The sequence below is a fragment of the Hevea brasiliensis genome, chromosome 11 (assembly GCF_030052815.1).
Source record: "Hevea brasiliensis isolate MT/VB/25A 57/8 chromosome 11, ASM3005281v1, whole genome shotgun sequence".
NCBI classification, from domain to species: Eukaryota; Viridiplantae; Streptophyta; class Magnoliopsida; order Malpighiales; family Euphorbiaceae; genus Hevea; species Hevea brasiliensis.
In genome coordinates this window covers 76,370,487-76,382,961 of record NC_079503.1, presented here as the reverse complement: position 1 = coordinate 76,382,961, position 12,475 = coordinate 76,370,487, and the positions used below count along the sequence as shown (strand labels likewise).

Sequence of the window (12,475 nt, the reverse complement as noted above, 5' to 3'; positions counted from 1 at the left end):
GAGATTGCATAAGGGAGGCGTGAATCTGCATAAGCTATGCACTCTCCTTATGCACAATTCGGCAGGTGTTGGAACAGTGTTTCTTCTCCTTATGCAGATCTGCATAGCTTATGCGGCAAGTTATGCGCAATTTGGTCAATGCACATTTCAACTTGAAAACTTGTTTTTGACATCTTTGGCTGTAGAAGTCACTTCTCAATGGCAAAATTTCTTTTCAGTCCTTCAAAAATACCATTTTTCCTACAAAACAAAGTAAAAATTACAAATTAATCCAAAATTGACAATTATGAAAAACTAACTAAATAACTAATGAAATTAGCTAAAAGTGACTAATAATCAAATAAAATGGCTATGAAATTAAACCTAAATGATTATGCAAAATGTATGCATCAGTAAACTTTTGTTATGTATATTATAAACTCATGTAATCATATTTTTACTGTAATTACCTATGAGCTGTGTTTAGAAATAAATATGAGTATTTCTCATTGAATTGGGGGTGATATGAGATGAATGTAAATTTTGAGATACTGAATTGATTTGAAAAATTGTTGAAAAATGTTGGTGGTTGACTGAGATTGAGATTATAATTATATTGGAAGTATTTTTAAACAGGTTCAGAAGAACTGTTTTCCAATTTATAGCCGACACTCTGCCGGATTTTCTATAAAATTTGAGGAAAAATTTAGATTTATCAAAAATTATAAATAAATGAATAAAAAGGGATTAATTGAAATTGAAACATGAATTGGTGTTCAGACACACTGAGTGGCATAACTTGCTCGGTTACACTGTAGACTGGTAAGGGGTGTCACATATATTATAGATTAAAATATAAATAAAAACTTAATAATGTATTTTTAATTAATTCCTATCAATTATATAATTAATACTCCCAATAGTCAATTTTTTCTTCTTTTTCTTTTAATATATTTATCTCATTTTTTTATTTTAAATATTTATCTCATTTTTTTTATTTTAAATATCTTTTTACATAGATATATGCAAAAATATAATTAAGTTTTCTTATAATCTTATGGTCAAAGTTAACAACCTATATTCATGAACATGAGAATATTAACAAATTGGAATTATTCTATATTTAAATTAAATGAATAATTTTAAGATTAATTAATAAGTTAAAAATAAAAAATATATTCATGAACATGAGAATATTAACAAATTGAAATTAATCTATATTTAAATTAAATAAATATAAGAAAATTAAAATATAATCACATATAAAATGCTTTTTTTATGAAAAAATGATATAAATCATCCTAAATATTATAGAATGCATCAATATTAAATATATAAAAAAGAAATCAATCTATCTTAACATATATAAATATTATTAAATTTGCAAGGATATTAGTTTTATTTAATATTAACAATAATAACAAAATCCTAATAATTACATTCATGTACAACTACCCTAGTAAAAAAGATAACTATGACATATAAAAGTTTAAAAAATTTAAAAACTTATAAATAGATTTTGTCTGTTGGAAAAAAAAACACATAAAAATATAATGAAGAAAAAAAATTACATTACAAGTCAAAATTAATTAAATTTGAGTTTTATTATACGAAAATAGAATGTGTAAAATTATCCGTTACTAATATTTAAAAAAAATAGCTACAAATTCATAACAAATAAAATATTTTTCAATGAATTGGGTTAAAATTTCATATATATTGATATAAATGTAATTTTTTTTATTTATTAAATAGTTAATTTTTAATAATAATTTTATAATTATATTAATTAAATAGTTATTTTTACCATTAATTTTATAATTTAATATTATAAATTTGTAAATATTTAGAATAGTTAAAAAAATAAATTAGTATAAGTAAGATTCAGTTTTTAATGTTGTTTATTAATTTTTATTTTAATAAACTAACTAATTTTTAATGAATTAATAATATTTATATGATTAAGATTACAAAATTATAATAGGATTTTAGTATAAGTATAATTATTATTAAAATAATATTAAAAATATTAATTTATATTAATCATAGTAATATTAAAAATTAAAATTATTTATAAATTAAGTAATGAATAAGTCATTGCTAAAAATTATTAGCGACAAATTTGTATTGTATAACTTCGAATATTAGTCATGATTACCTTATTGCTAAAAATTATTAGCGGCAAATTTGTATTGTATAACTTCAAGTATTAGTCATGATTACCTTATCGCTAAAAATTATTAGCGACGAATTTGTATAAAATAGATCTCACTGCTGAAAGGGTTAGTGACACAGAAGTCATCACCAAAATTTATTAGCAATAACTTTATATAAGATACTTATAGTATTAGCGACGTTGTCGCTAAAGGTAAGGAGTGAAGAATTTTCATCACTAAATCTATAAAAATAAGTTATTATTTATTAAAAAAATATTCATATATAATAAATTAAAAAAAATACCAATTATATATAATTTTTCTTAAATAAAATTATTTTATTATTATTATTATTTTCTAATTTTATATATTTTATTATATATATCTATTCTTTTCTTTCAAAAAAAAAAATATATATATATATATATACTTATAAATTCAAAATAGAATTTTAATAGAAAAAGAACTTTTTTTATTTTTCTCTTTTCAACGAATTTATAGTTTAATTAAATTTTTTAAATTTTCTAATATCATAAATAATATAAAGAGAATTTTACCTATTTTAAATTTAATTTTAGATTCATTAAATAATTAAATTTAGTCATTTATTATTATAATTAATGTTAAATTACACAGCCAATTAAATTTAATGACACTAAATTACTATGGGTATTTTAAAAAATCTCAATATTCCTCTCATATATATATATAGACACACACATAAATTTATTAAATTACATTTAAGTTTATATTCATGTTATTATTTTATATAACATATGACTTTCATAAAAATATGATTCAATAGAAAGTATAATACTTTTAAATTAAAAAATATTTTTATTTATATAATTAATTACAATAACATTAAGTGTCTGTTTGGCATGGCATTCAAATGGTTGAAATTGCTTTTCTGAACAAAATTACCATTTTAGATGCCGTTAAAAAAAATGATTTGAAAAAAATTATTTTATTATTTTAGTATTCTTATGATTAAAGCTTATCAAATTACATTTTAAATTATTTTTAACATTTTTTAATTAATACATTTTTTAAAAAAAATTCTCAATTATAGTTTTAACAGTAATACCAAACAGGTTCTAAAATTAATATTTTAATTTAAATAATTAAATATAATAATTATAACAATATGACAATATTATATCATTTATAAGAAATTAATGGAAAATCATATATAAAAAATTAATTTATGAATATGTATTACGAAAACAATAACATGTAATACACGTTATAGAAAAAATTATTAAATTTAAAAAGTAATGGAGTATTTTAAAAAAAAATAAATCAGACCTTGATTATATAAATATCAATTAATGGTTCATCATATCAATTAATAAAAAAAGGTTTAATAACGTTTTCATGTGTATCCATTTTGGTTAATATATTAGTGTTGTCAATTTATACTTGATTATTTTTTAACCAAATCAACCACAGTCAACAAGTTGGACAAATGAACAGAACTAACCATTAAAATAAAAAAATAATAATAATAATAATAAACACTGAAAAGACAAAAAGAAAACTTATAAGTGGCAAACTTATTTTAATATAAGGTCCCATCACAAAATATATATAATATTATAATTTTATTTATTTTATAAAAAATATTTTCTAGACATTTATAAAAATATATTAACAAAAAATATTTTTTTATTAAGAGAAAATAAAATTATTTTTAAGAAATATAACTTCCTCTTAGAGCTATTTTTAAGAAAATAGAAAGTCATTTTTTAAAGTTTAACAAATTTATTAAAATATAAAAATATTTATATCTGTATGATATAAATATATATTATTAATTTAATATTATAATTAAATAATAAAAAATAATATTTTATTTTTTAAAAAATAATTTTCATAAAAAATATTTTACATATATAAATTATTTTTTTTAAAATAAATAGAGCTTACAAAATAAAATTACAATAAATAAGTTATAAATACACCACCATTTAAATGAACTTATTATACCGTGCAAGTGGGACTAAGATATCACAACATGTCCATGTGTCGGGTGGTTTTCGCTTTCGTGTTGCTGATAAGATGCTTGATAATTTCTTTGGCAATTCCTAGCAACTTTGCGGATGAATCAGCACTGTTGGCCTTCAAAACCCACATCACCTTTGATCCCCATGACATCTTAGCCAAAAACTGGTCCGCAGCCACCTCTTTTTGCAATTGGTTTGGAGTCACTTGCAGTGCTCACCACCAAAGAGTCACAGCTTTAAATCTTGCCAATTTGGAGCTTGAGGGCAATATCCCTCCTCAGGTGGGAAATCTCTCATTTCTAATCTCTATCAACCTGAGTAACAATAGCTTTCATGGCCATCTGCCACATGAATTAGCTCACTTGCGCCGCTTGAAAAACATTAACTTCGGATGCAACAACTTCAATGGAGAGATCCCTTCGGGTTATTCAATGTTGTCAAAGCTTCAAGACCTGCTTCTCAATAATAACAGTCTTGTAGGTACTATCCCATCATCTCTCTTTACAAACATCACAACACTTGAGATGTTGATGATAGAGAGCAATTTCTTTGAGGGAAGTATTCCAGAGGAGACTGGTAACCTTTCAAACCTGCAGATACTAAGCATGGGATATAACGAGTTCTCTGGTGCCATTACTCCTGTGATTTTCAACCTTTTTTCTCTGCAGCTCATTAATCTCCAAGGAAACCTTTTATCTGGCAGCCTTCAAGTGGATATGTGCAGTCATCCTTCCAAGCTAGAAGTCCTTAATCTTGGTTCTAACCGGTTGCAAGGTCATATTCCTTCCAATTTGTACAAATGCAAGGAGCTAAGAGTTTTGAGTCTGGAAAGAAACAAGTTCACTGGAAACATAGCCAAAGAAGTTGGCAATCTCTCCAAGATTATGGAGATATTTCTTGGTGGAAACAACTTGACAGGTACGATTAATCCAAATTGTACAATAGATTTTGCAGAAATTCTATCTTACTGCTCGGTTTTGTAATCAAATTCAACCGAAATAAAAAAAAAAAATTAAAAAAGAAAATATTAAGGCATATTTACTTATAAAAAATAATTATTTATTTTATAAAAGAAGTCCTAGTTACAATTTTCATTAAAAGAAAAAGAAATATAAAAAATATGTTTAGTGTCAATAATAGAAAATAATTTTTTAATTTAAAATTTTTTTAAAGAATATAATATTCATATATCTCATAGTTAAAAAATTAAACAGAGAAAACAAATTAAAATTGTTTTTAAAAAGTCTATTGAACAGAAAAGATCAAATATTTTCGTTAATTGACATTTATATACAAATATTTTGTAAGCAATTGTAGGCCTCTCTCTCTCTCTATATATATATATATATATTGCAAACAAAAGTTTTGTCTTGAAGCAGCCACATAATGCTTTCTAAGATAAACTTAAATAAACTTAGCTTGCTAATTTTTAATTATTACTTTTTTCTTTAATGTTATCATATTTATATTTTTTTAATCATTTAAATTATATTTAATATTAATATATGCAGTAACCTATATAATTAATTAATGTAAAATTATTAATTAAGTTATATATATATATATATATATATATATATATATATATATATATATATATATATATATATATATATATATATATAAAGTACGTAGCTTTTTCCACTACATAGGATTATGAAATTATGTCATGTGAAAATTTATTTAATTTTATTAAATTTTTTTATTAATTAATTATTTAATTATTTTAAATTATGATTAAGTTATTAATTTTCTAATTATGTATATGTAAGTTATAAATTATTTAATGATTACCCTTTTAATATTATAATAAGTAACTATAATAATAAGTTATAGTATATTAATATATATTTATTTTATATACTTATACTTTTATAAAGTATATAATAATGTAATTTTGTTAGCTTTTTTTCCATTACTTCTATGCTTTTCAGATTATTAATATTATTTTTAGAATAATATTAATATTATTAAATAAAAATAATATTTGAATAAATTATATTTTCTTAATATATTAAGAGAATATAAAACTTTTATTTTTTTAAAGTGATAATAATATCATATGATTTAATAATATCAAATTATTATATATTTTTAATCAATATTTTTGTTATATTACTATACTTTTTTTTATTCTTTTATTATAAAATTTTCAATAAAAATTTTGAGAAATAAAAAATTTAATATATAAAAAGTAATAAAAAAATAATTAATAATATATATAAAATGTTATTTTATTTTCATATATTAACATTAAAAATATATAAATTAAAATCATTATTAATTACATGGAAAATCACATACAATTCCTTAATTAAACTATAAAAGGTAAATTATTGAGTTTTCATGTTGAACTATATATAAGACTTAGTCAAATCTTTTTCATTTAAGTTAACTCTTAAAATGAAATTAGACTCAATCCATTTTCTCGACATTCCACTTCATATAAAATAATTCTTTAACTATGATAAATTATAAATACTAAATAATAATTATCTTAATTTGTTTATCGATCATGTTGGCCTATTACCGCTGCTTAACAGTTTATTTCTCAAATCGAAATTTTCCCATCAGGCCATCACTAACATTGGCATTCTTATCAGGTGAAATTCCACTCGAGATGGCGCAGCTTGTCAGTTTGGAGAGGTTGGGCTTGGAGGCCAACAGCTTACACGGTATACATAATGCTTCCCCTTTCCCTCCCCATCCCATCCCATTATAATTGATTTTGATCAGAACTCGAATTTAAAACATTACTCAATATTACTGAATTAAAGTTCATTAGAGCCCACCAAATCCTAGCGTGTTATAAATTTGTCACTTGTGTTCTAATTAAGAATTATTCTGGTTGTTGCAGGTACAATACCAAATGAAATGAGCAGCCTATACAATCTAAAAGAAATTAATTTAGCATCTAACAGTATTACTGGCTCCATTCCTGCAGCATTCTTCAATATCTCAAAGTTGGAAAGAGTCAACTTTGCTTCTAATAAACTCTCAGGTAATCTTCCATTAAACACAGCCCATTGGCTTCCAAATCTTGAGGAGCTTGACCTTCAGCAAAATGAACTCAGTGGACCTATCCCAGACTCTATCACCAATGCTTCAAAACTTACTGTTCTGGACTTATCCTACAACTCATTCTTTGGCTTTGTTCCTGATTTGCTTGGAAACTTAAGAAGTTTGCTGAAGCTCAATATGGCTAATAACTTCTTGACCAGCAAGTCTTCATCTACAGAAATAAGCCTTTTTTCATCTTTGACGAGTTGTAAGCGTTTGGAGTACTTACGGTTTGATGGAAACCCATTAAATGGTAGTCTTCCAATTTCGGTTGGGAATTTATCTACTTCTCTGCAGTACTTTTATGTTACTGATTGCAGAATTAAGGGCTATCTTCCGAGAGAGATTGGGAATTTAAGCAATTTGATAGGCCTAATCCTACAAAAGAATGAATTGACTGGAACTGCTCCTGCTGAAATTGGAAGACTACAGTATCTCCAAGATTTCTCTGTCGCTCACAACCAATTAGAAGGACACATCCCATATCAGATATGTAATCTGCAGAGATTGGGCTATTTATTTCTTAGAGAAAATGGGTTTTCTGGATCATTGCCTTCATGCTTATATAATCTTACGTCTATAAGAGAACTTTACTTGCGCTCTAACAAGTTAACCTCAACAATTCCTCTGGCCTTGTGGAGGCTAACGGATTTGTTGAAAGTAAACTTGTCTTTGAATTTTCTAAGTGGTTCTATCCGGTCAGAGATTGGAAATTTGAAGGCTCCAATATATATAGATTTGTCAAGCAATCAACTATCAGGTGATATCCCAGCCAGCATTGGGAATCTAAAAACTTTAGCTATTCTCTCCTTGTCTGGAAATAGATTGCAAGGCAATATTCCTCAATCGCTTGGTGACATGATAGGCTTGGAATTCTTAAACCTATCAAGTAACAATCTCTCTGGAGTTATCCCCAAGTCCTTAGAAAAACTCTTGAATCTCAAAGTTTTCAACGTGTCTTTTAATCAATTACAAGGAGAGATTCCTAATGGAGGACAATTTGCAAACTTCTCACCTCAATCTTTCATGGGAAATGAAGCATTGTGTGGTTCAGCTCAAATGCAAGTCCCACCATGCAGAGGTAGCAACAGTTATCAGCGATCCAAGAGATCAGGAATCTTTCTATTCAAATATATATTTCCCACAACTGCTTTTTCAATATTGTTGCTTGCCACTATTATCATCTTCATAAGACGCTATAAACAGAAGGCAAAGTCTTCCGTTCAAGGATATTTGCTACCTTTGCAAGAATGGAGAAGAGTTTCATACCGAGAACTCGAGCTTGCCACAGATGGATTTGAAGAAAGCTACTTGCTTGGTAAAGGGAGTTTTGGGTCAGTGTTCAAAGTGACTTTATCAGATGGATTAACAATTGCAGTAAAGGTTTTCAATTTGCAAATCGAAGATGCATTCAAGAGTTTTGAAACTGAGTGTGAATTGCTAGGAAATCTTCGTCATCGAAATCTTGTCAAGATCATTACTAGTTGTTGTAACCTTGATTTTAAGGCCTTGGTACTCGAGTTCATGCCTAATTGGAGCTTAGAGAAGTGGTTATATTCTCACAACTATTTTCTGGATATCCTTCAGAGGTTAAACATCATGATAGATGTTGCATCAGCACTAGAATATCTCCATCATGGCTACATTATGCCTGTGGTCCATTGTGATTTAAAGCCCAGCAATGTCCTTTTAAATGAAGATATGGTTGCACATGTAGGTGATTTTGGCATTGCAAAGCTTCTTGGTGAGGGGGATTCAATGACACAAACCATGACTCTAGCCACTATCGGCTATATGGCACCAGGTAATGTTCATATTTTAATTTCTTATACATATGTCCATATGAATTGATTATTATTGAAATTCAAAACAATATTATCAAACTATGAATTAAAATTTAAAATGCAGAGTTTGGATCAAAAGGAATTGTATCAGTAAGATGTGATGTTTACAGCTATGGAATACTGTTGATGGAGACTTTTACAAGGAAAAAGCCTACAGATGAAATGTTTTCCGGGGAAATGAACTTGAAGAATTGGGTCAAGCAATCTTTACCTGATGCACTCACTCAAGTTGCTGATGTTCACTTACTAATTGGCAATGAAGAACGTTCTGAAGCCAATAAAGAATGTATAACTTCCATTTTGAAGTTGGCTCTTGAATGTTCTGCAGATTCGCCAGAGGAGAGGGTAGGCATGAAAGATGTTCTTGCCAACCTTAAAAAGATCCAATTGAAGTTGAAAGATACTGAACAGCGTCATGGCCTTGTTTGATCATTTTAAAACATCATACTAGCTTCCCTGATAATAAAGATAACCTGAATAAAATTGCTGATGCATCATGTATGCAAAAAGGATAAAGATATATAATAATCATTGTATACAAATAATGATATCAATAGAGCATGCTAGTGTATGATAGCTTGTCAAGAATTTCTACCATGGATTAGCTAATTTTATTTAATTTCATCATTTCCCTTACAAATGACAATTTCCTGTCCCTACTGAAGAAAGTATATGCTTGTTTGATGGTATAAGATTCAGAAAAAAATTTCCTGTTACAGCCAGAGAAATGCACAGAGCAAGCTATAGAACTTCATGACAAGCTCTTCATCAAGCCCTATCTGTGATGTTTTCTAAAAGCTTGTATTTGAAAACTTCATCTATGGTTAACAAAATGGAAACTAGTATTAATGTTGTTGCAGGCAAATATACTTAAGTAGCCAACCCACCACAGGAAAAGAAATTGATTTGAACGTGTAGAAAACTACCTGTGCGTGCTTCTGGGGATTGAATTTCAACGCGAATCAATTTCCTTATCATGTGGCCATTAGTTTTCAGATGCGCCAGAACATTAACGAGAAGCTCCACTCAAGCTACCCTAACACCTTCTCATCTTCTCCTATGAGAACATCATCCTCTGGGATAGATCCATCTGGCCATCGGGATCGATCATGCGGAGGCTTCAGAATATTTAAACCTGAAGGTTCCAGTTGTTTGTTTGTTCTCATGTCTCATGATCATTTATGAGGTTGAGCCCAAATCCAATTGGATTGGGTCTTTTATCAATTGGCAACCCACATTAAGTCAAGGCAGACATAGGTCTGAACATCACATTTGGGCAAGTTGAGAGCTCAACCCATAAGATATTGAATCTTTTAGAGAAATTAGCTAAAAAAGTATATTAAATTCTTTACATAAGAATTTTTTATTAAATTCAACCCATGAGCTCAACCCATGAGTATATATATTAAATTCTTTACATTTTCATGTGATACATATAAATTCATTATAACATGTTAGAGAAATTTTTTTAATAATAAATTAAAATATATATATATATATATATATATATATATATATATATATATATAGAGGTTAAAGAAATTTTTTTAAATAAAATTAAAATTTAAAATTTTTAATAATAAATTAAAATTAAATAACAAAAATAAAATTTAGCAACAGATTTTTATACCTAAAATCAAATTATCCTTCCCATATTAATTATATTATTTGAATTTAATGAGTAAATTCTGTATTTTTATTAAAAAAAATCAATTTAAAATGCTTGAAACGTGTCACTATGTTAGTGGTGATGATAACCTTACTGTACGAGCATCGTAGGGAGGATCTGACAATTGAGCTAATCAAGTAATCAGAGTTGAGCAAGAGCTGCGAGCACGCTAACCATCTCTGACTTTGCCGCATCCACAAACCATTACGCCCGACTCAGACCAACCCCACCACGCCCATGCGAACACCCAAACACCACCCTACACATGGCTATGTTCACAGTAACACTAACCCTTTTCACACGTTGGTTTCTTGCTAGCAGAAAGAAAAGAGAAAGTGACCGAAAGGTAAAAATTGGCCCAGATTTTTATTGAAGAAAATTTTAGCAGGAAAAAGCTTTTCATTGCACTGCTTTTGTTAGAGCGGTGATCGAAGGTCATTTTCATGGTGTGTGGATAGTGATATTTACCTCCCGTGGAAAATGGGTGACAATGGACTAAGGCTAAAGACTTTCCCATGAGACAAAAATTCCAGCTTTTCAAAAGATCAACCATGGTGTCTGTCTGATAAAAAAAAACCATGGTGTGTGTCTTTCTTATGCTTACAAACGCTATGATCTAGTCTGCTAAAACCCTAACCTTATGGGCCTTTTCTTCTTGGATCTTCAAACATTTTACATTTCCACTTCAACATCTCCTCTCCTAATTGAAATGATTTTTGTAAAATATGAGATGTGCATTTATAGATTTATATAGGTATTATTATTATGAATTTAAGTTTACAGTTTAGTTTTTGCAATTGAAGTTTTTCTAAATAGTTATGATTTTTTTTTTTTTATAGGAGATTAGAAGAGTAGAGATTGTTATGGGGGAAAACCCTTTCACGTGGGTTAAAGACCCTTGACATTTAGGCCTAGTGTCCTTATTTTCATTTTTCGTCCCCTCAAATCTTTCCATTCCCTCCCTTCCTCTCCTTGCCTATCATAATCTTTTGGTTCTCTTCCTCTTGTCGTCCATCTGTCATGTTAAACTACGAAAACAATGTTCTTGAGCTCATAAATAAAACTGTAAAATTAAACTATGAAGATAAGGTCCTACAACTAACCACTTCACCTGAACAAAACACCTCCTGATAGAGAAGAATTCCAATGGGAAAAGTGATTTCTCACGAGGCCTTTAGTGTGGGCACCATGAAAGCTATTTTGATCAATTCATGGAACACTCATTTTCCATTTCAAGTCACAAATAAAAGGATAAAGACCTTTCAGTTCACATTTGATCTTGAAGTGGACGCTAGCAAATCCTTTGAAATCATCCTTGGACAGTCCAAAATCAATATCTCTACATTCAAGAATGGCCTCTGGATATGTCCTTCGACGATATAAATTTCAACAACTTTCCTTTTTGGTTGCAGGTCTATTGCTTACCCCCCAAGCCAAATCAATGCGAATAATGCTCAACTCATAGGGAATTGGTGGGTCAATTCTTAGAAGCTGATTTATCTCACAAAGGGGTCACAGCCTATCCGTAACTTCTGCATATCGGAGTGGACATGCAGTTGAACAAACCATTCCTTGCTGGATTCTATAATAAAAAAACCAAATGGGGAACTACAGTGGATCAATTTGCAATATGAAAGACTACCATGTCTATATTATAATTACGAAGTTGTTGGACACTTGAGCAAATTCTGCCTAAATGGTAATCTCCCGGATGAAGAAGAAGGAACCACTATGTTAGCCTTTTCAAGCAATTCCCCAATA

At 27.9% G+C, this 12,475-nt stretch overlaps 1 protein-coding gene across 1 annotated transcript; it reads left to right on the top strand.

The window, feature by feature from the left end:
- The first annotated feature begins 4,152 nt into the window (after positions 1–4,152).
- On the top strand, positions 4,153–9,500 carry LOC110631904 (probable LRR receptor-like serine/threonine-protein kinase At3g47570). The gene is made up of 3 exons (XM_058129348.1): positions 4,153–5,059; positions 6,999–9,005; positions 9,110–9,500. The coding sequence occupies exons 1-3, from the start codon at positions 4,153–4,155 to the stop codon at positions 9,472–9,474; spliced, it is 3,279 nt and encodes a 1,092-aa protein (XP_057985331.1). The 3' UTR covers positions 9,475–9,500.
- Positions 9,501–12,475: the final 2,975 nt, after the last annotated feature.

What these genes read in the sequence shown, in the direction of transcription:
- LOC110631904 (XM_058129348.1), top strand. Translation starts at nt 4,153, where the DNA reads ATGTCCATGTGTCGGGTGGTTTTCGCTTTCGTGTTGCTGATAAGATGC. An exon ending in TGGTGGAAACAACTTGACAG is followed by an intron (nt 5,060 to 6,998) that starts GTACGATTAATC and finishes TGGTTGTTGCAG; the next exon opens with GTACAATACCAAATGAAATG. An exon ending in TATCGGCTATATGGCACCAG is followed by an intron (nt 9,006 to 9,109) that starts GTAATGTTCATA and finishes TTTAAAATGCAG; the next exon opens with AGTTTGGATCAAAAGGAATT.